Consider the following 22510-nt stretch of genomic DNA (forward strand, 5'->3'; position numbering starts at 1 on the left):
ATACAGGAATAGAAATTGTGTATTTCAAATTGTTGAAGGATTGATAGACATTTGCTGGTTGGGGGCGTTTGATGTTATTTTCAAACTAAATACTAAGTCACATTATGATGGGACACCCTTCCTTTTGTATTAAGAACATACAGGATACTGCTTGCTTTGGTTTTGGCTTAGTAAATGATTCCGGCCTGGCTCTTGGAGTAGCCACTTCCCTAAAGAGCTCAGCTCAGTTTCAGTGTACTTCCTATGTACCCCACGTCACTCAATGCCTTTGGCTCAGTCAAGGGAGGCTAACTAAGTGTGCAAGTCGGCTGAGGCCTTCAGTAAGGTCTCAAGAAAGGAGTTTGGTCTCTGATGTCGAAGACGCTGGCAGCCACGAACATCTCTGAATATCAGAAGTCTCACTCCTTGAGGTGAGTTTGTGGGATGAAGAGAGGGCTCAGCCGTTAAAAGCTAGGCTCACAAGGGCCCCAAAGAAGGGTTGGCTCACGTGACAACCACAGTAAAGCAAAGGGAAAATTTTGCTTCCTTTTCAAAAAGGAAACCACAGAACCGGCCAGGGTGGTGCACACCTGTAATCCTAGCACTGAGGAGAGACAATGGCAGGAAAAGCATAAATCTGGGGCCAAGCTGGGCTGTACAGGGAGACCCTTCATTCCCTTTAAGGGTGCAGCAGAAGAAGAAAAAGTGAGAGGAGGAGAAGGAGGTGGAGCAGGAAGGAGGAGGAAGAAGAAATAAAACATGAGTTCCAGCAGTCATGTTCTTAGCAGATTAAAAAAAATATATATTTTTGAGAATTTCATGCAATATGCTGTGACCACACTCTTTCTGCTCTTCCTTCTTGGCAGATGTGTAAGGGCAACACAGTGGGCTGTGCATGTCTCCACACTGACTAACACGACTCTGCTTAAGATTTAACTTTGCACCAAGCACTTAGGGTGCAGAGGCAGACAGATGTCCTTGAGTTTGAGGCCAGCCTGGTCTACAGAGCAAATTTCAGGACAGGCCCCAAAGCTACAAAGAAATCCTGTCTCAAAACAAAACAAAACAAAAAAACAGAAAAAAAAACTGAATAAAGATGAAGCAAAATCTGAAGCAACTTTCTGAAATAATCTCATTAAAAAACTGCTTTTAATGGTCTTATATGAAGGAACAGCAATAAGGCACAATTAGAAGAGACTGACTAATTCAGGGAATGAGTGATTTGAGGTCATTTATTTTGTGTGTGTCCTCTGGGGATCTTCAGGAGACTCAACAAACTGAAATCACAGACACAAGCGAGCATGTTCCTTTTGGGCCCTTGTCTGAGTCAAGGTTTTAGATTCCTGGGCTTTCTGTCACTTGTCAAGAAGCCAGGGAGGGCCAAGATTACTGCAATGACTACGTTGTAACTGTCTGGAAGGTGATAAGCCCAGGTCAGTAACCGCAGCCAACTACCTATCCCTCAGGCCCCGAGGCAACAGAAGCTCCCAGGTGCACGCACTTAGCTGATTCTTGTTGCTCACAAGTTCATTTCCAGTTCTGGGATCCATTATTTTTGACCAGTTGTCAAGGGAAGCAACTGTGGCAGAGCTTACTTTTTATTTATTTATTTATTTATTTATTTATTTATTTATTTATTTATTTATTTATTTATTGGTTTTTTGAGACAGGGTTTCTCTGTGGCTTTGGAGCCTGTCCTGGAACTAGCTCTGTAGAAGACCAGGCTGGTCTCGAACTCACAGAGATCCGCCTGCCTCTGCCTAAGTGCTGCGATGAAAGGCGTGCGCCACCATTGCCCGGCCCCAGAGCTTAAATTCTCATTTCAAACTACTTGCTTATTTAAAGTCCTGTTCTGGATCAACGAATTTAGTCAATGCAGGGAAACTAAGAGAACATTCCCTCTCTAGTATCCTGATTTTTGCCTGCATTTTCCTTATTAGTGTTAATAGCCCCTATTCCTATATTAATGGAATTAAGCAAAGGTTTCCATACTTGTGTATAATGCACTTTGACCAAATTCACTGATTTTCTACTCTTCCTTACTCTACCTATTTTTTTTCCTACATTTTCTTTGACTTAACCTTAAAGATTAAGGAATTTGGTGTAATGAGTAGGCCCATAATGCCAGCTCTCAGGAAAGCTGGGGCAGGAGGATCTTGAGATGGAAGCTAGCCTGAGCTACATGACAAAGCCTTGTCTAAAAAAATAAAACCAGTATCAACAAAAAGATTAGAGAGCAGAAACCCCAATTTTTGCATTATTTTATGCATGAGTTTATTCGGCACAATCAAATTGGCAATGTCTTATCTTCCACTTGCTTTGATGCTGCCCAACTGAAGGAAGATACTATGGCTGTCTCTAGAAATAATAAATGTTGATCATTAACAAACGAAATCACAGCCTTTACCGGAATATGCTTTACTTAAAAGCAGACTTCCTGGTCCACCCTTGGGTTCCCAACTGAAATTGAAAAAAAAAAAAAAAAAGCCCTCCAGGTAAACTGCCAACAAAGAAGAAACCACAAAGTCCTCATCATTTTAATTGCCAAAGAAAAAGACAGACAAATAGATAGCTCTGCTGAAATTAAGGACAGAGTCCAGACAAATAATAGCTTCAGAAAAATAAATGACGAGAAGAATTGGTGCGTGGGTTCCCAGGCCCGGAGGATGGTTGTACATCCTCTGCTACATCTCCAGTCGCTCTGGTTTGTTCTCCTTCTGGTCTTCATCTCCTTTCTCCCTATACAGAATCCCACTCCATCCATCTCCGGACTCTCACCTTCTGTTTTCCCAATCCAGGCTCCTTGAACTTCGGACATCAGTGTTCGAGTATTCACTGTGCTCTGAAGGACCCCCCCCCCCCATCCACACACACACAAGGTTGCTCCCCACCCCACCATCCAGGACTGTGTTGGGCGAAGAAGGGAGGGTCGGCTAGAAGTAACAGGTGAGGAAGCTTCTGGACTGCTGTGTGTACAGGGTGGCAACATCCGGAGGCAGGTTCCAATCCTGTCTTTGCTGTGGCTGGACTCTTATCTACTCCCCTCGCCCCGCCCCGGATTCAGGATCTGCAGAGAGTAGTCACGGTTCCCATCCCGGAGAGCGGGCACACATCCTCAACTATTTCTCCAACTCCCTGCTGGTCCACCACCCCACGGCAGCCCTTCACCTGGACGGGCTCCAGTTCCCTTCTTGTGGAAGCCTAGCTCCCGGGTCACAAGTAGTCTAGAGCAGCCTCTCGTTGGAGAAGGCGCGGTCAGCCCGGGTGCCCGGCTCCCCAAACCGGGTCAGGAGACCTCGGAGGGCAGGGCTTCCTGTGAGAAAGGGCCGGGAGGACGGTGGTGACCTCCTGGCTGCCTCTGCGGGCTTCCTGCCCGGCGAGGACTTTGCGAAGTCACCCACAGGAGGCCGCTCTTGGCGCGCGCGTGGGAGGTTCCGTGGCGCCGGAGGATCGGCGACTGGCGGGTTCGGCGAGCTCGCACTGCCGTGGCAGGGACGGTCCCCCCACGAGGCCACGTCCTGCCATTTTCATCAGAGGCTCAGCAAGGCTCACGAACCCTCAAGTCCCCAGGTACCTGTAGGTCAGCAGTCTGGGGTGAGGGTGAGGATTGTCACTTTCTTTTTCTTTCTTTTTTCTTTTTTTCCCATCCAAGAGGGCAGTTTTGTCAAAAAGTTTTCAGGGGTCATCATCTGCCACCCCTCCATGGCTTGATTTACAGGCAGATGTTCACTACACAACAAGGAAAAGTTTAAAAATATTATAGACAGCTCGATCCCAGGTGTATAAATTTAGTATGTGATCTTTACAAAATAGGGAGGAACGAACAATACTGGGAAGGCGGGTGTGTGTGTCTTTGTTCTCTCCCGTTCTTTGTAAACTTTTCACCTAATCGGAAACCAGAAAAGGAATGCCGTTTGTGCATTCTGGCTCACGGGAACCAACGTCCTGGTTCCCCGCCACCTAGCGCAGTAATTGAACTAGGGAAACTTTCCCACCTGCCCAAGGCTCCCCGGAGAGCCGGTCCGGGGTGCACAGGGTTAGTCCAGACCCACCTCCCAGCTGCAACCAGATTTACAGAAAAGTCCGCTGTCGTCCTGGTCGGGGATTTTCCCGGGCTTTCTGCTCAGAAAGAACTTCCGGGTGCTGGAGGGGGAGGGGTGATCCGCAGGGGGTCCGCAGCCAGGGAAGGAGGGTGAAGGGGAGTCGGAAGAGGGTAGAAGCTGGCGGGTGGGCAGAGCCGGACAGAGACTCGCGGTCACTGGGAAGCGCTCGCCTCCCGCTCTCCACAATTGGAGCTTGCTTTTGCTTTTCCTCACTCCCCCTACAAGATTGGGAACAAAAAAGACGGCTGACTCTGCAGAGTAGGTCTTCTTTGGCATAAAATTAGCGGACAGAAGTCTTCTAAACCACCCCGCGGGGCCATGGCAACTGAGGGAGTTGGGCAAGAGGATCATTTTTTGCCTTTTGTTTCTTCTAAGTTTCTCTTCCCTTTCTACCATCTCAGTTTTGGGTGTTTGTCAGGGAGAACAGCTTTTGCTAAAAATAGAAATGTCCATCTTGAAATCATACTCTGTATTAGAGGCTAAGAACTGGAGCAGGGGACGTGAAGGTGAACGTGCTAGAGGGGTAGTTTTCCTAGCTCACCATTCAGAGGAGAAACTTCTCTTTACAGCCAGCACTATTTTAAACAAAACAAAACAAATTCTCAAAATGTGAGAAACCTTAATCGCACGTGACCTCCCAGGGGAGCCGAGCAAACTTTCTGTTAAACTGTTTGTCCTCCTGGCTCATTTTAGAAAAGCATCGCTCTCCATCTTCCTGTTTGTGGCATTTGAAACCAGTATCAGCCTCCAGCCAAAGCGGAGCCGGGTAGCCCTTCACCGGTTTCACGGGACACAGGGGTCAGAGAGGAGATGCCGTGTGTGTAGTTGGGGTGTCAATGCTACTTTGCACCTAACACACCTACACGTATCATTCTTTTCCCCCCTCAGGAGAAGAGACAAGGCTCTGGAGTCCTGATCTAGCTAACTGCCGGCACTGGAAGGCTCTCAGGTGAGTGTGCCTCTTGGGATCCAGCATGCAAAAGGTTGGCTCTGAGTCTGGAGTGCAGGGCTGTTGGCTCATGCCTGTTGGCAGAACTTGCTTTTTATTTCATGTATCTCTTTGTTATAGAATAGTTTCTTTGTTAACAGAGTTTGCTGTCCTCCAGACGTTAGTGTTTTACAAGTTAGTGATGTCAGACAGCAGTAACAGACAGGGTAATGCAGACATTGCTGATGAGACTTTACTCTCTCTAATTCTTTATTGCACAAAGAGATGATTTGTGGTTTTGGTAAAGAAAAATATTGTTAGCTATTTGAATAGGTCATAGTGTATGTGGTATCAGATTCCGAAGATGCAGGGTGTGAGGTGAGAAGGGTCTCTTGTTGGTGCTTGGTTTGCCTTTCCTGAGACAACATAGTTACCCTGTATGGCCTGATGGCCTTCTGTGTATTTGGAAATTGAAAATTAGCATAGTTCAAAAACTTTTTTTTGAACCTACTGCTACCCCTTTTAAATTTGTTATTCTAGTTACTCATTTCTGTCTTCCTACTGAATACTGAAGTACTAGAGATTGGAGAGATCAAGCTGCTTTGGAGAGGGACCTTCTGCCTCTGGAAATTAGCCGATTAGTTTGCTGAGCCTTTGTGACTCCCCAAACAACCTGCTCAGCTGCCAGGGAATGGTAGGCCTGTGATGAGGTCTCACATGCTGGCATCAGGATGATTGACGTTTGTGGGAAGTTGATGCTTTGGACTGTGTCGTTCTATGAGGCAGCACCAGCAGCCCCCCCCCCCCCCCACAGTGGCATCTAAGTTGGTACCTTGCTGGCAACAGCACACATACTTCTGAGCCCCCCTTCTCTTAGCTTCCTTAGTTTCCAAAATATAACTCTTAGCCCCAGAAGGGAGGCGGTCTGTGGAGGGCTAAGAGACAATGCGTTAGAGTTTGCATCCGGGCTTTGATTTAGACTAGAACCCATTGTTTAAATTCTAGGTAACTCCGTCTCCCTCACCTGTAAATGGGCAATCTATAGGACTCTTTTGAAGATGAGCTAAGATGGTACAGTATAGGACTCAGCACCCCGCCTAGCATGTGAGAGGCACATCATAAGTAGACATCTTCTGTCAGTTTGTCGTCATTCAGCACCCTGAGACAGGTGACTGCATTTGTCATCTTAGGCGACCCTAGGAGGCAGCAGCAAATGCCTCGAGAATCCCAGGAAATGGATCTCTTGCCCATATATATGATAGTAATATACCTTATGTGTCCATCTTTGGCCCTTCTCTCTGGCACTCAGAGAGAACTACTCTGTGTGGTGTGCATGTGTGTGTGTGTGGTGTGCATCAGGGGGCTGCTGATGTTGTGGCAAGGCAAGGATGAAGGAAGGAGAAACTACACAGGGATGGCTTTTAAAGCATCTTGGTGATGACACACACCTTTAATCCCAGTACTCTGAAGGCAGAGGCTGGGGGAACCGCCAGCCTGGTCTACAGAGTGAGTTCCAGTACAGCCAGGGCTACACAAAGAAACCTTGTCTTGAGAGAAAAAAAAAAAAAAAAAAAAAACTGCCAGGAAGTATGCTTCTACACAGCTTCCACAAGTGTTTCTATTTGTGTTGACGTCACTGTTAAGTGCTTCTATTTGTGTTGGTCATTGTTAATGGGCCAGCCGTCTCAAGTAGGGGAGCCTTCTCTAAAGGACCAACTGGGAACAATAGAGAACAAAGAACAGTAAGCATTCTACCTTGGTGTTGGCTGGAAGGAATCACAGTTGTGGACTCAGAGGTCCATCCTAAGAATGCATTCACACCAAGACTCCTGTGGGCCCCTGACTTAAAGAGTCTACCTCCCCTTACAGTATGCTTTCCCCTTACGGTGAGGGCTATGTCTGTCTGCCCTGGGTCCCGGGGCTGAGAGCCTATTTGCAGCAGACGCTTTTGGCAAATGGATCCATTCAAAAGACAGACGTGTTATTTAAAGCATACAAAACAATATTTAGCTGTCACTAAACACACTGTATTTGGGAAACTACTGTTTTTTTTTTAATTTAGTTCTTTTATAACCATCAAAGCTTGCAGATGAGCTAGAGCTGAAGCATTCCCTAGACAAAAATGAAGGTAGTTTCTGCTCTTCTCTCTCTCTTTTGAAAAACTCTTTGCTCCTAATCAGAAAACCCTGTGTGTGTGGTGTGCATGTGTGTGTGTGGTGTGCATGTGTGAGTGTCTGTGATATGTGTTTTACACACAGGTACCTGCATGCATGTGGAGACCAGAAACTAAGGTCAGGTGTTACTCCTCAGGCGGCTCCTGCCTTCTCTGAGACAAGGCCTCTCATTGGCCTACACTTTTTGCAAAGTAGGGCTAGGCTTAGCTGGCCAGGGGCCTGCATGCTGCTGCCCCCTCTCTTACCAGCACTGGGATGACATGTATGTGGGACACGCTCCCGGGTTTTTATGAGTCCTAGAGACTTAGGCGCACTCCTCACGTTGGCAAGGCAAGCTGTCTTCCAAGTCCTTCATTTTAGTTTGATGTTTTAACTTGCAAGTGCAATGCAGTTTTATTGCAGAAAAATTTTAAGTAAACAGGGAATATAGGTGGAAATTCGATATCACACAAGATTCACAACAATGAATTTTTTATCAATTGCTAATTACATCATTGAATAACTTAGTGTCATTATTCTCATGCATGTTGTCTACTTCCTGAATAATGAGACTTTTATTATCATAATGGAGAATATTCAAAAGATATCGTGAAGCGGTTTAATCAGTTCTTCCCATTGCATGCTAGCTAATTCTTGCCTGCTTTAGTTTTAATTATTTTTATATCCTTGGCCCAAGATTTTGAGGATTCCTCTCACTGCTTTTGTTTTTTTAATTTACACAAGGATCTCTTTCTTTGTAACAAAGTTCTGTATCCTGCAACAATGTCTAAGAGATATGAATATAAAATTAAAGATTAATTTATAAGTTTACCAAAGACATTCTGCTTGGCTGTCATTTATGGAATAAATGAACGAAGCTTGATTTTAGCAGCCTGACTTTGTAAAACAGAGAAGAATGATGTCTTCCAAGCAGACAGCACTGGGTATGATGGGAATGTAGGGAGGGGCTACGTACTGAGACCCGGACTTAGGTGTGTTCTCTTGTTGTGACGCCCACCATGACCAAGGCTTTCTTCTGTTAGAAGAGTTTATTTGGGGATTACAGTTTCAGAGGGTTAGAGTCCGTGACCTTCATCGTGAGGACGATGGCAGCTGTCAGGCAGGCTTGCCACTACAACACTAGGCTGAGAACTCACAGTGAAACACAAACGCCAGGCAGAGAGAATAAACTCGGAATGGCGTGAACCTTTGAAATCCCAAAGGCCACCATCTATGCTGCCTCTAACAAGGCCACACCTCCTAATCAGTCTTAAACAATTCCACCTACTGGGGACCAAATACTGTCATATATGAGTCTATGGGTCTATGGGCCAAACCACCACAGATCCTCTCAAGAAAAGCAACACAGCAAAAGGCAACGATCAATGGGTAGTGGAAGTAGTTTTCAAAACATCATTGTTTTGAGACCAGGATAGTAGTATAATACTAACTGATTAGCCGGGTAGTGGTGGCACATGCCTTTAATCCCAGCACTCCGAAGGCAGAGGCAGGCAGATCTCTGTGTGTTCAAGGCCTGCCTTGTCTACAGAGTGAGTTCCAAGACATCTTCCAAAGCTACAGAGAAACCCTGTTTCAAAAAAAAAAAAAAAAAAAAAAAAAAAAAAAAAAAAAAAAAAAAAAAAAAGAATACTGATTTTTGCTTTGTTATAAACAAGACCAGAACAACTATAAATTTCACTTAATTATAAAGTCTCATTGATGGAGACTGGAGAGATGGCTCAGAGGTTAAGAACACTGGTTGGTCTTCCAGAGGACCCCAGTTTAATTCCCAGCATCCTCATGGCAGCTTACAACTGTCTGTAACTCAGTTCCAGGGAATCTGACACCCTCACAGAAACATATGCAGGCAAACCACCAATACACATAAAATAAAAATAGATAAAATATAAAAACATCATTGAAGACTATTGCTTCCTAGGCAATAAAAACCAATCACATGGACAAGTAAGAGTCATTAAGAGGCCACAGTGAACACTTAGCAACTATTGACAATTGTGGTGTCAACACGCTTGGTGGAAGTTGTGTGGCTATGGCAAAATGTCACCCATAGGCATGGAGCGATCAAATACTAAATACAATGTATTTCTATTGTTATGAGAGAAATTATTCTCTGTGGAGAAACATGTGCTTGCATGCATTTATGTGTGTGTATGTGCACATGGGTATGTGCACACGTGTGTGTATGCTCACATAATTATGCTTATGTTATAGAGGATATTATGCAGAGTTAAAGGCCACTTTGAAGTGGCTTTCTCTAGGACAAAAAAAATAAAAGATTAGGATTGAATGAGAGCCTTGTTTCTAAGTGCTTTTTATTTCTTGAACTTTTAAGTCATATGTGCATATAGTTTTAAAGCGTTATGTTTTTTTTTAATGATAGTTCTGTATTAAAAAAGCTTTAGGAAATTGTAAGAAATGAATGTTCCTATCCTGTTGTAATCCTGTAAACAACACCCCATCCCACTAGCACTGTAGTAGATCCGCGCTATGTGAGGTCTAGTTGGGGCGCCTCAGGCCTTGGGCTCCAGGGATGCCAACAGGAGCTAGGTGGAATTGCCGTGATTAAAGAAGGCTTTTCAAGATGTTTACAAAACACTGTGGACACAAAATACCCCAGTAGCAGTGAAGGCCACGGCACTGAGCTGGCCTCATGTGAGTTGCTAAATATGTGACGTCTAAATTATAGAATACAGCAATCATTCAAAGTGTTTACTTTTTAATCATTAATCTACTAGAAATTCAACATTTCATTATTTAAGGTGGTAATGTTGCAAGATTTATTTATGTAATTCTAGTTTAAAAATGTTTATTTTGCCGGGCGGTGGTGGCGCAAAGCCGGGCGGTGGTGGCGCACGCCTTTAATCCCAGCACTCGGGAGGCAGAGACAGGCGGATCTCTGTGAGTTTGAGACCAGCCTGGTCTACAGAGCTAGTTCCAGGACAGGCTCCAAAGCCACAGAGAAACCCTGTCTCGAAAAACCAAAAAAAAAAAAAAAATGTTTATTTTTTGTGTATGTGGGTGTTTTTGCTTATATGTGTATATGTGCACCATGTGCATGCAGTGCCCAAGGAGGCCAGAAGAGGGCGTTGTATTCCCTGGAACTGGAGTAACAGAAGGTTATGAGTCACATATAGATGCTGCGCATCTAACCAGGCTCATTTGGAAGAACAACCAGTGCCCTTAGCAGCTACCCCATCTGTACAGCTCCCTGTTTATAGCCTTCAAGTTTTTTTTTATTTAAAACAGGTTTCACAATTTATATTAATCATGTTATACTAGAACTAATAGAGTGTAGGTTTTCACTGTGTATCAATCCTCAGAGGATATTAAAACTCAAACCAAATGTTTTTGGTGCAGTGTCACTAGGTAGCCCACGCTGAGCTTGAACTCATGATCCTTCTGCCTCCACATCTCAAGAATTAAAAGGGTGCGCCACCAAGACACACCTGATTTTATTTTTAAACTACATCCGTCATGTTTCTAGGCGTGTACTCACTACTTAAATGAGAAAAGAATTGAGACTTCCCTCGGCTTCCCCTGAATCACTGAGCTGTTAATAATCATCACCTGCATGATGAAAATGGTCAGAGGAGAAATAAAACAAAGAGAGAGAAGAGGGATTAGTCTAGTATTCTGTACATCGTTTTCTTAGCTTAGAATCCCCGGCCACATTTTGAACATCCTCTTAGAGAGGGCAGTCTGGGCTGAACTAACCTGGTGTTTCAACTGTTGCAGGCCAGAGAGCGTCATGTTGTCCTTTGAAGATGCTGACACAGAAGAGACCGTAACTTGTCTCCAGATGACTGTTTATCATCCCAGCCAGCAGCAAAGTGGAATATTTAAATCAATCAGGTTTTGCAACAAAGAGAAATTTCCTTCTATTGAAGTGGTGAGATTTGGAAGGAATTCCAATGTCTGTCGCTACACTTTTCAGGACAAACAGGTTTCCCGAGTGCAGTTTGCTTTACAGCCGTTTAAACAGTTCAACAGCTCTGTTCTCTCATTTGAAATCAAAAACATGAGTAAGAAGACCAGTTTGATGGTGGACAACCAGGAGCTTGGCTACCTCAATAAAATGGACTTGCCCTACAAGTGCATGCTCAGGTTTGGAGAGTATCAGCTCCTGTTGGAGAAGGAAGACGGGGAGTCAGTGGAATCTTTTGAGACACAGTTTATCTTGTCTCCGAGACCACTCTTACAAGAAAACAACTGTCCAACGCAGAGCCCTATACCCGAGGATGGGGGCTATTCATCCTATTTCACTCATAGGACTTCTCCAACAGAGATGGATGAGAATGAAGTGTGAACAGAGTCCAAGCAGAGACTCATGAAGGATGAGGAGCCATGGGTAGACCCTTGAAAGACACTCTACCTCTTAAGAGTTTAGAGCCTAGTGTTGCACAGATATCTGCATGCTGACTTTGGGTTTAGTAATAGCATTTGGAAGTCTGTGGACTGTGTTTGTCATCAACTTCGTCAGCTCTTTGCATTCTGGACCTACGGAGAATTAAGTATACACCTGTAAGGGTTAGTGTATAAAACGTATCTTCTGTGTAATGTTATTCTTGCTCCTTTTCCTGCTTGATGGCTCTCCCATGCTTTGTTTTGGTAACAGCCATCTCTTGGCTTGGTCACATCATTTCATAGCAGCCTTTGGCTTCCAGGTTCAGAGTGCAGGCGGATTGTTGGCTGGTGCCTGTGACATGTTCCTACTTGCAGAGCCGGAAATCTGGAATGAGTTCTCGAGTCCCCTCTGAGTCACTGTGGGTTCATTATGGAAAGATTTGAGAAAAGCACCTTGATTTTCTTTATGTGGAATTATAATGCCTACTCCTAAGATGTCAGTGTTGCTTTTCTGTGTGGAGGACCTACAATTAACATTTAAAGAACATTGAGATTCAAATTATTTGCCACACAAGGTGGCAGCCACCACGGTCTCGGGAGTAAAAGTCCCTCAGAATTTACGACTGTTGGAAGAGCTGGAAGAAGGCCAGGAGCTAGTAGGCACAGCACAGTTAGCTGGGGTCTAGAGGACAATGAAGACCTGACACTTACGAGATGGACAGGGATGATACCTGGGCCTCCAAGAACAGTTTATGAAAACTGAATATACAGCTTTAAAATAGGACGTGGGCCTAAATACCCAGAAGCACTTCCATCTCTAAGATTTGTAACGAAAGTCAAATGGCGTGGTGGATCCATGGGTCACATCGGTGCTGGCAAAGTGGCAGGATTCCCACAGCCTCAAAGTCACCCTACAGGAGCTTCGGCGCTTGTTGGTGTCAAAAGAGAACATGAAGTTGACACAGCCACCAGAAGGACAGTGTTACAGCAATTAGCCACTAAGGCCCCAGCCGTTTCTTCCCAATCCAACCTAAGTCTTTATTTTCCACAGTGATGAATTTTCTAGGTTCATTCTGTAGACCTCAAAGTCCTGGAGAGGAAATTCCACTGAGACTTCATCCATTCTTAGACACTGTTTTGATACTAATTTATTGTCTGTTTGAAATGCCTGAGCTGTGCTGTGTAATATCTTCTGTGGAGTGTAACCACTGGCTGCCTAGTTGAACTTCTGGGATCAAGAAGGTGTGTTGAAATCGGTTTCCTTTGGCAGCAGTGGGCACAGCTAACACAACTGTGAATAGACACGTCATACAATCGCCTACTGCTGACATGTGACCTGGGTTTGACTTTGCCCACCCCATCCTCCTGCCACAGCTGTGTGTTGACCCTTAGAATAGATGGCAAGGCTTCAGGTAGCAGCCATGGGACTACTGCTGTGTTAAAGATAAAACCTTGATTTTTATTTAGACGGAAAAAGGGAGATGATGTGGGATTCTCCTCTGTATGTTATGAGTATGTTTTATTACCATTAGTTAATAAAGAAGCTACTTTGGCCTATGGCAGGGTGGGAAAACTAAACTGAATGCAGGGAGAAAGAAGGCAGAGTCAGAGATGTCATGTAGCTGCTGAAGGAGAAAGATGCCAGAACCTTACCAGTAAACCACGAGCCTCATGGTAAAATATAAAATAATAGAAATAGATTAATTTAAGATGTAAGAGCTAGATAGAAATATGCCTGAGCCATTGGCCAAACAGTGTTGGAATTAATATAGTTTCTGTATGATTATTCAGGTCTGGGTGGTGGGGAAATGAACGTGCAGTCTCCATTTACACTACGGGGCTTGGGGGTGCTTTGACTGCACCCCTGCTTTCTTAAGTCTTAAGTGATGCCACATCCAAGCCTTTGTCTCCCCTATTCCTCCACTGCCATTCTTGACCAAAGCTTAGATTGTAACCCTCCCCTCCCTCTGAAATTGGCCATGAGTGAGGAATTCAGGGCTTCCATCTCCCCACCTTTACCAAGGGATGCTACTTTCCCCCTCCTCCTCAACTCACTTGTTCCCCATCACCACCCAACACTTGCTGTGGCCAGACACCATCAGATGAGGTTGGAAGAGCCTGGCCTCCCTCATGTAGCTCTGGACCACATGTTCACTTGCCACCACCCTGGGAAGGGAGTGCTGGGTTCTCGGTTCTGCTGCCACCATCAGCTGATGAACTTTGAGCTCAGGGCTCAAGGTGAACAGAGCAGTCATGGGGCGACAAACCTGCCAGCACTGCTCAGGGTCCTTGGGGGTTCCACCTAGAGAAAGGCCATTGCAGAGAGTCCTAAGCACATAGAGTTCTGAGTCGGTTCCTTTTCTCATAATCACTTTGCTTTTATACACTGAAGAGGTTTGGACAGGGCTCCCTGATCACCCATCAGGTCTGAGGTAGAGCTGAACAGCTGGAACACAGGTCTTGATCTTGTAGACTCAGATCCTCTGCAGGGACATGGAGGAACTCTCTGTCACGAGTTTTCAATGAGCCTGGCCTCCTAGCTCGTTGCCAAGGTCCCCACTCTGTTCAGGACCACTAAATGTTGAAATGTGATGCATACCAAAAAAAAGGCGATTCGTTGTGTTGCAAAAAAAAAAAAAAATGTTTTCTGCTAAAATTGAAAATGGCAGGGTGGTGATGGTGCATGCCTTTGATTCTACTTGGGAGGCAGAGGAAGACAGAACCCCATGAGTTCGAGGCCAGCCTGGTCTACAAAATGAGTTCCAGGACAGTCAGGGACACACAGAGAAATACTGTCTCCAAAACAAAACAGCAACAACAACAACAAAAACAATAAAAACAACCCCCCCCCAAAAAAAACAAAATTGAAAATGAATTTTATATATCTTACATATTTTTTCAATTGTACAGATCAAAACTTTTAACAGCCTTTTTGCATATAATAAAGTCAGAGTTCAGTCCCCTAGCTGCTTCTCTGAAACTTCCTAAAGGAAAACGTTCATACTTAGACTGCTGTGTAGAAGTTAAGTATATGTGAATATTTACAATAAATGCTTACATATGTCTGAACTTTTACAACTTTTAGAAGTTGTGTTTCTTTAAGAGATTCTCACTCAACTCATTTTGATCTGATTAAGATAAATGTTAGTGAATGTTATGTTAGAGAGAATGACAACCACCAAGTTAAGATAAATTCTAACGTTACCAGGAGGTAAGGTTCCCTGTGTAATTACTTTGGTATATGAAATTTTGTGCTATAACAGATGAGGTGGGGGAACGCATCATATACTTTTTGGTTGGGTATTTCAAGACAGGGTTTCTCTGGAGCTTTGGAACCTCTCCTGGAACTAGCTCTTGTAGACAGACCAGGAAGGCCTTGAACTCACAGAGATCCACCTGCCTCTGCCTCCCGAGTGCTGGGATTAAAGGCGTGCGCCACCACCTCCAGGCCCTTATACATATTTTTGTTTCTTTGTTTTTGAGAAAATCTCCTGCTTTGAAGCTCAGACTGACCTTGAACTCATAATGCTCCTGCTTCAGCCACCTGAACGTGATGCTTACAGGTGTGCAACCCTGTGCTTAGCTTAATGTAATTATATTTCTACAACCACCCTTCAAAACAATTTCTAATAAATTTTCCAGCCTGATGCCATGTGCGTGTCATGCACATTATGCCTCTTGATGTAGATCGCCAGCCACTCCTAGACTGTGGGACAGGACCTCAGCTGCTATCCCAGTCCAGGGCCTGTTGCTATGGGCACCGCTTTCTGTCTCTGTGCTATGTGTCAGGCTGACTATTTCATTTCTTGTCTAGCTTTGCTGCTGGCACCTGTGGTAAGCAAAGCATGGCAGACAGGTGACTGTGTGCTAACTGCCAGAGCCTGTGAGTGTGTCATGACACAGCAAAGATGAATGATGTGGGTAGAACTAAAGTTGCTCACTGGCTGACCTTAAATTACAAGAGATCATCCTGGATTATTTCAGATCCAGTTAATAACAGGGTCCTTCAAAGCAGGAGGGTAAGAAAAAAGATATCAGAATGATCAAGTGTGACAAGGACTTGACCTGCTGTGAAGGGTTTTGCACTTAGAGGAAAGAGGCCATGAACCAAGGAATGCAGTAACAGCTTGAAGCCAGAGACTGTGCTTAGAGACCTACATGCCGGAAAGGGCAGAGACCTCAGCAGGATGTTGGCATACAAAAGAGTTCCACAAAAACCCAGAATGAAGTATGACAGAGATTTATTTATTTGTGGATAAACTCACAGAAATAGTAGTGATCCACAGTGTGTGCTGGGAATTGGAGCCGAACTTACAGATGGTGTCAATGTGGGCTGACTACGTGCACATAAAACCTGAGAGAACTTGGGAAGGAATTCTAGACACAAAAGAACAGACTTAAGCACGGCTTCTTGGTAGCAGAATTTTCTCAGGTGGGCTCTGTTTGCTAGAGTCAGGCAGAGGTATGATTCCTTAAAGAGAAGACTTCCTGACTCAGCATTAGTAGCTAAAACTGAGTGGCTTCTTTAAGAGCCGTCTTCCTGGTTCATGCTGGTAGCATGAGATTCTGGCTCTTTCCAGAGGTCCTGCACTTAAAAAGTGTCTGTGAGCAGTGTGTTACAAATTGCTTAATGGCGACATAGACCCACTGCATCCCTGGAGCTGAGGTGATGTGTATGGCTCAAAGAGGTGGTGAACATGCCTCTGCCATGTTGGACTGTGTGGAAGAAACAGGCAGGGCTGCAGAGTTCGTCCTAGTCATATCAGCTTAGCATTTAAAAAAAAGGTGCACCTGGTCAGAAAATGATTACAGATCAGCAATAAAGGCATATCCAGATGGAAAAAGACCTCTAAATGTGTCATAGTGTACATAGGCATAGTGTATGGGGTTATGAGATAGAAGAAAGAATACAGGATGTCATAGATTAAAGGAGTAAGGATAATTAAATATTAAAAAGTAATAGAGTAAAAAAAAGCCATGTAAAGATGGAAAATACAGAGTCTGGATTATGTATACTATTGTGTTTTCTTTGAATTTTTTGACTGTGAATGAGCTAAATGCAGAGAGACATTTTATTGTACAGGCTGCTGAACTAAACCAACATATATTTTAAAGGTATATTGACTTCAAAATTTGAGTCTAGGATACGTTACTTTGGAAAAGAGATTCTGTTCCCACAGAGGACAAGAACCTGTAAATTTCTTCTAGGCTAATGTGATTTGATGAAACAGAACTCCCAAAAGGTCTCTGTGAACTGTAAAAATACTTCACCCAATAAACAGCAGAAAGCAGTTTGGAGAAAACTCCACCAAAATTCCCAAAATGATTGTTTATAAATATTTGTTTTCATTTTGGGGGGGTTGATTGTAAGTGACTGATGGTCACAGTCAATTTCTAAAATAAATAAATAAATAAATTGGATATGATAAGGAAATGAATACTTTGCATTGGTATGAATCTTGGTCTATTGATATGATTTTTGGGTTTTTTGGTTTTTTTTTATTGATACACATTTAAGGTCAATTTTGTTATACTGTGTATTTATTACAGTATTTAAAGTATTATGTTTAACAACTCATTTTTAAAATATAATATACACTTAAAATTACAGATGAGCCGGGCGATGGTGGCGCATGCCTTTAATCCCAGTACTCGGGAGGCAGAGGCAGGCGGATCTCTGTGAGTTCGAGACCAGCCTGGTCTACAGAGCTAGTTCCAGGACAGGCTCCAAAGCCACAGAGAAACCCTGTCTCGAAAAAAAAATTACAGATGAATAGTCACATAAATAAGTCAAACTTATAATCATGTTAGTTAGGTTTTCTAGATACATAGAGATATATTTCAGTTAGATAAATAAATCTTCAAACCTTTCAAAGACCTACAGAACATGGTATTTAAAATATTTTAAAAACTTAAACTTTTCTCAACAGTGAGATATGTCTGCTTCTGGTAGCACCAATTACTTCAGAGAGGTTGATGGACATTAAATAAACTCATTATGAAATTTGCCTTCAATGTGACAAGGTTAGCCATTTGGATAAGAAATTGTTCTTGATTGGACTGCTTGATGGTATGCTGTATGAACTGGACATGCAGGACCCACAGAAAAATGACTGCTGAACTTGCCTCAAGAAGATAAGACAGTTCTTCAGGGTTCCTGCTTCATATTTTGCAGGACACAGAAAAAAGTGACTGACAAACTGCCAACACAGGCAAAACAGTCTTTCAAATTTCTTGTTTCATGAAAAAGTCTGCCAGATACTATGGGCCTGTAGGCTGAAGATGGATGTCCCAATGTTACAGAAGAACTTTGGGTGACTGTCCAGGCAGCGAATTGTCTCTGTCAGTTCTAGAGTTTTGGAAGTTGCTTACAATTCACTTCCTGTTTACTTAGGTAATATTATATTCTTCTGGGGTCTTTGGTGGAGTTGAAGACAGTTATAGTTTTCCTTAGTTATGATAAAAGATAAATTAAATATAAAACTTTAGATTCACCAAGAAATACCATAATAGTAATTCTTGCTTGATACCTGTTTTGTTATATGCAATTTTATTATGTTAATATTAAACCCTCCTTTTTATTTAGAGAGAAAAGGGGAGATGATGTGGGATGTCTTTCTGTATAAGTGCTGCTTTTATTGGTTAATAAATAAAGCTGCTTTGGCCTATGGCAAAGCAGAATATAGCCAGACTGGAAGAGATATAAAGAAATACAAAGGTGTAGTCAGGAAGACACCATGTAGCTGTGGAAGGAGAATAACACCGGAACATTACTGGTAGGCCACAGCCTCGTGATGATACCTAGATTAATATGTTGCAAATTACAGCAAATTGTTACAGCAGCAAAGAACAAACAAACCTATGACTTCTAATGTAAGGTTATTGTCTTAGTTGCTGTTCTGCTGCTGTGAAGAGATACCACTACCAAGGCTACTTATAAAAGGAAGCATTTAATTAGGGGCTTGCTTACAGTTTCAGAGGGTAAGTTCATGACCATCATGGTAGGGAGTGTGGCAGCAAACAGGCAGGCATGGAGCTGGAGCAGCAGCTGAGAATTTACATCCTGACCCAAGGGTAGAAGGCAGAGAGGGGAAGACTGGGCTTGGCCGCAGCTTTTGAAACCTCAAACTCAATGACACATTTCTTCCAACAGGGCAGCAGTTTCTGATCCTTCTGAAATAGTCCACTAAATAGGAACCAGACACTCAAATATAAGAGTCTAGGAGGCTGTTCTCATTCAAACCACTCTAGTTATACACTGGCATTTCTTGCCACTGACAATCTATGGCCTTCATTATGCTACCTAGCTTTAGAATTATACCTTCTTGTCTGATGCAATTGTGTGAACTAGACTACCTAACTTGTTAGAAGTACTTACAGTAGAGGGAAGGTTACAAGGGCAGAGGGATCAGGATGCATGGTGTGAAATCCAGCAAGAATCAAAAGTTAAAAAAAAAAGAGGAAGAAAGGATGGAAGGAAGGAAGGAAGGAAGGAAGGAAGAAAGAAAGAAAGAAAGAAAGAAAGAAAGAAAGAAAGAAAGAAAGAAAGAAAGAAAGAAAGAAAAGGGCTGACAGCGTGAAGAGTCTCATGGCAAAGGTGGCCTGGAAATGCAATAAAAATGTCTGATTACAAATAACGAAACCTCTTCTGAGTTATTCAGTCACAGAGGGGATTAGTAAAGGGAATCTGTAGTAGCTCACTGGACGAAAGGAAGGAATACTGCAGGCTTGTGCTGGGATTGTACTGCCCAGCCTCAGTCCTTGGGGGTTGGTGGCCCCACTCTGCACACATTAACTCCCAAAGTTTGCATACATGAACCTCGCAGAGAACCTAGTTCAGTTCGTGGAAGGGGTTAGCTTGACTGAGATGTCCAAGTCTCCACCAGTCAACTCTCAAAGGAGACACAATCACATTCTGAAACAGCCATCCCAGTGGGTGACCATGTGGAAGGAAGAAGCATTTTCAAACAACAGCTACAGCAAAAACTCCACCGTGGATTGGACATGAGGACAAAAGAAAAGTGGTGTTTGATGCAACAAACCGTGTAGCTAAGTAAAAATTTTCCACACAGGTCTTGAGGGCTCTGCCTTTGGGAGTTGGCATCCGGCTTGTAACAGGTCATGCCAATTGGTGCCAGTGTCACAGCATTCTTTCCTTGGATCTGGAGCTTCAAGACAAGCCATACAATCCACCGGGGAAGCAAACTCACATGACATGGTTTTTAAAAATTATGTGTACAAGCTTGCCTGTGTGTGGATACGTGCTAGAGGTCCAGACAGTTGTGAGCTGCTTGGAACCAAATTTGGCTCCTCTGCAAAAGCAGGCAGTAGTCAAACCCATCTAAACTGCTGAGTCATCTCTCCAGGCTCGAAAATCAGGCTACATTTTTTCTTAAAAAAATTGGATTTATTTATGTGAAGACTTACACACATGCATGGGTGGAGGTCAAAGGATGACTTCTGAGGGTCAGTTACGTCCTCCCGCATATGATTTTTACAACCACTTTCTTGAAAATTTTATTTCTGTATCCAGAACCTTTACTGACAGGCAGAAGCTCGAACAGGAATGAAAGTAGTTGTTTCAGTGGGTGTAGGATGGGGGTGTATCCACTGGGGCTTTACCTTAAAAAATAACTTACAGATGTAGAAAGTATCTATGTGTTAAGACAACTGGCCAGAGCCTTTCTGTCGGGAGATACTGCTCATAGTTTGTGTAGCTGTTAGACCTGAGACTCTAGAGGAGAAAAGACCAAATCCAAGAATGCCCAATTAGAGCAAGCTGTATTTTGGGGGTGCACCCAGGACTGGTCAGCTGTCTGTCTCACCTGTAAGTCGGGATTTGAGAGAGCAGCCCCTTGAGATTTTTTTTATAGGAGAAATAAGGTATTCACAGGGGCAAGAGAGTCGGCTGTTATACATTTCCAGGAAAATACGATGAACGGGAAGGAACGAGGGTAAGGATATGCTCACGTGAATGGGTCTGCAAATTTAGTGTTGGTTGAAAAATACATTTTGCAGTTAACAAACAGGAACCTTCTTTCTATTGTTTTGTTTTTTAGCTTTTGGTTTTTGGAGACAGGGCCCCCATGTGTATCCCTGGCTGTCCTGGAACTCACTTTGTAAATCAGGCCAGGCTTGAATTCAGAAATATCCTCCTGCCCTTGCCTCCCAAGTGCTGGGATGAAAGGTGTGCACCATCACTGACTAGCTGGAATTTATTCTTAATTACAAACAGAAACCTTAACTTGCAAGAACTTAACACAGGAAAACCAGGAACTTATTCTTCAACTACAAACAGAAACCTTATCCAGCACAGGACAAATAGGAACTTACTCTTAGCTGTCTGACCGCAAAGGTTTATTTTTCCGGTTTTGGTCTCCGATTAACAGGCAAGGTCTAGTGTTCCTGTTTCGGTCTCAGGTACCAGCTGCTCCTTTCGATGTTACCTAATGGCGCCTTTGTTTTTGTTTTATTTTTCTTCACTTAGTAGTCATACGGTTCCTTGATGGTTACTTGTTAGTGTAGTAGGTGTGGTTACCACTTCACAGCCTGTGACTGAGATCATCACTCCGCATTGCAGACAGTGACTAAGGAGAGCGTGGAAAAGCGTGGTTGGGATTCGCTGAGCTTCTCGTTGGTCTGCATTGCTCCAGAATCCAGCTACTCATCAGTCAGCTATTCTATGGGAGAAGAGTCTTTTGTCTGGAGCTCACATGCTAAGCATCGCTAGGTTCAGGGTCACGAGCTCTGGGGAAGTGAATGGGGACAGTGGTTTCAGATCTGCTGCACGGTTCATTTTCTTCGTGATAGAAGGCCACCAAGGAACCAGGGTGAGTATTTAGCCTCGCCAATACTATCAGTGAAGTCACTGCCCCAACATCCAAATCATGGTAAAACAGAAAACTTCTGAGGTTAATTCCTCCCCTCCCCAAAAGACATAAATAACATTCACCCCTCTTCCTGAGGTCCCAACCACAAAGCAAGGTGTGGTTCCAATGGAGTTCATTCTCACCAGCTGAGTAGGTTTACAGACAGGGCAGTGCGTGAGGGGCTCCAGGCAGGAGCATGGCTGGCCTTAAAGGAGCCACACTAGAAGGAAGGGCTGTGGCACCCAGGGTGGATGGTGGCCTCTGGCCTCACAGATGGAGCCTCCTCCCCTAGACCTTCCCACTGTGTACTCTGACTCTCCCTGAAGTCACACACACTGAACCAAGCATGCAAGTGGTCCCGAGGAAGGGATGGATATTTGGGTGAGGGTCCCAAGATCCTCTTCCCATGAAGGAAGTCAGGAGTCAGCAAGGCCAGCTGCGATGATCCTGTGTAGGTGGGCACAGCAGTTTGACTCAGAGATATGGGCACAAAAAAAAAAAAAAAATCTCAACTCAAAGGGGATAAAAAATAGTTTCATTCTGAAGCCAAATTATGAGTGACCGAGGCCTGGAAACATAGATTTAGGTTACCCCAAATTTCGTGTATCGGCTTGGAAACAGTCTCATGACACTTTTATAGTAACACAACAAGGGAAGTCGTAAATCAAGGTGCTTTTCAAAGGCAGTGGTGTGACAGGGTGGGTGGTTACAGCAGCGTGGAAAAATCTCTGCTAGAAGCCTCCTATGTGGTTTGATGACTCATACCCTTAGGGTTGGTGGGAAATTCAGGTATAAGGTATTCTTAATAGACGCCAAAAGGTTTTCTCTGTAATTAGGAGGTTAGGTTTTTTAACATAGATGGGAGCCAGGAGTGGCTGTGTGGTGGGCTAAAAATAGCTGGAGATAAACTGCGATTAGCCTCTGGACCGCACTATTCTGACCTCAACAGGAGATAGTCCTCTACAAGAACAATCACTGGGTTAGCCTAAAACTCGCTCTAAAGCCTCCGCCAAGAAAATAAGACAAGCCGGGCGATGGTGGCGCACGCCTTTAATCCCAGCACTCGGGAGGCAGAGGCAGGCAGATCTCTGTGAGTTCGAGACCAGCCTGGTC

General features: G+C 43.8%; 1 protein-coding gene and 1 pseudogene across 2 annotated transcripts; both read left to right on the forward strand.

The window, feature by feature from the left end:
* Positions 1-3030: 3030 nt before the first annotated feature.
* Positions 3031-11572, forward strand: Tifa (TRAF interacting protein with forkhead associated domain). Of its 2 annotated transcripts, none has more exons than XM_005357259.3 (3): positions 3031-3549; positions 4971-5031; positions 10920-11572. In XM_005357259.3, the coding sequence occupies exon 3, from the start codon at positions 10933-10935 to the stop codon at positions 11488-11490; it is 558 nt and encodes a 185-aa protein (XP_005357316.1). In that variant the 5' UTR covers positions 3031-3549; positions 4971-5031; positions 10920-10932; the 3' UTR covers positions 11491-11572. The 2 variants fall into 2 exon arrangements, with proteins under 2 accessions (XP_005357316.1, XP_026639678.1); XM_026783877.1 differs by lacking the exon at positions 3031-3549 and adding an exon at positions 4275-4340.
* Positions 11573-12252: 680 nt separating this feature from the next.
* On the forward strand, positions 12253-12530 carry LOC102002300 (annotated as a pseudogene).
* Positions 12531-22510: the final 9980 nt, after the last annotated feature.

This window comes from Microtus ochrogaster, chromosome 21, assembly GCF_000317375.1.
Source record: "Microtus ochrogaster isolate Prairie Vole_2 chromosome 21, MicOch1.0, whole genome shotgun sequence".
Taxonomy (NCBI): Eukaryota; Metazoa; Chordata; class Mammalia; order Rodentia; family Cricetidae; genus Microtus; species Microtus ochrogaster.

Excerpts from the sequence above, each read along its gene's own strand:
- Tifa (XM_005357259.3), top strand. The coding sequence starts at position 10,933 with ATGTTGTCCTTTGAAGATGCTGACACAGAAGAGACCGTAACTTGTCTC.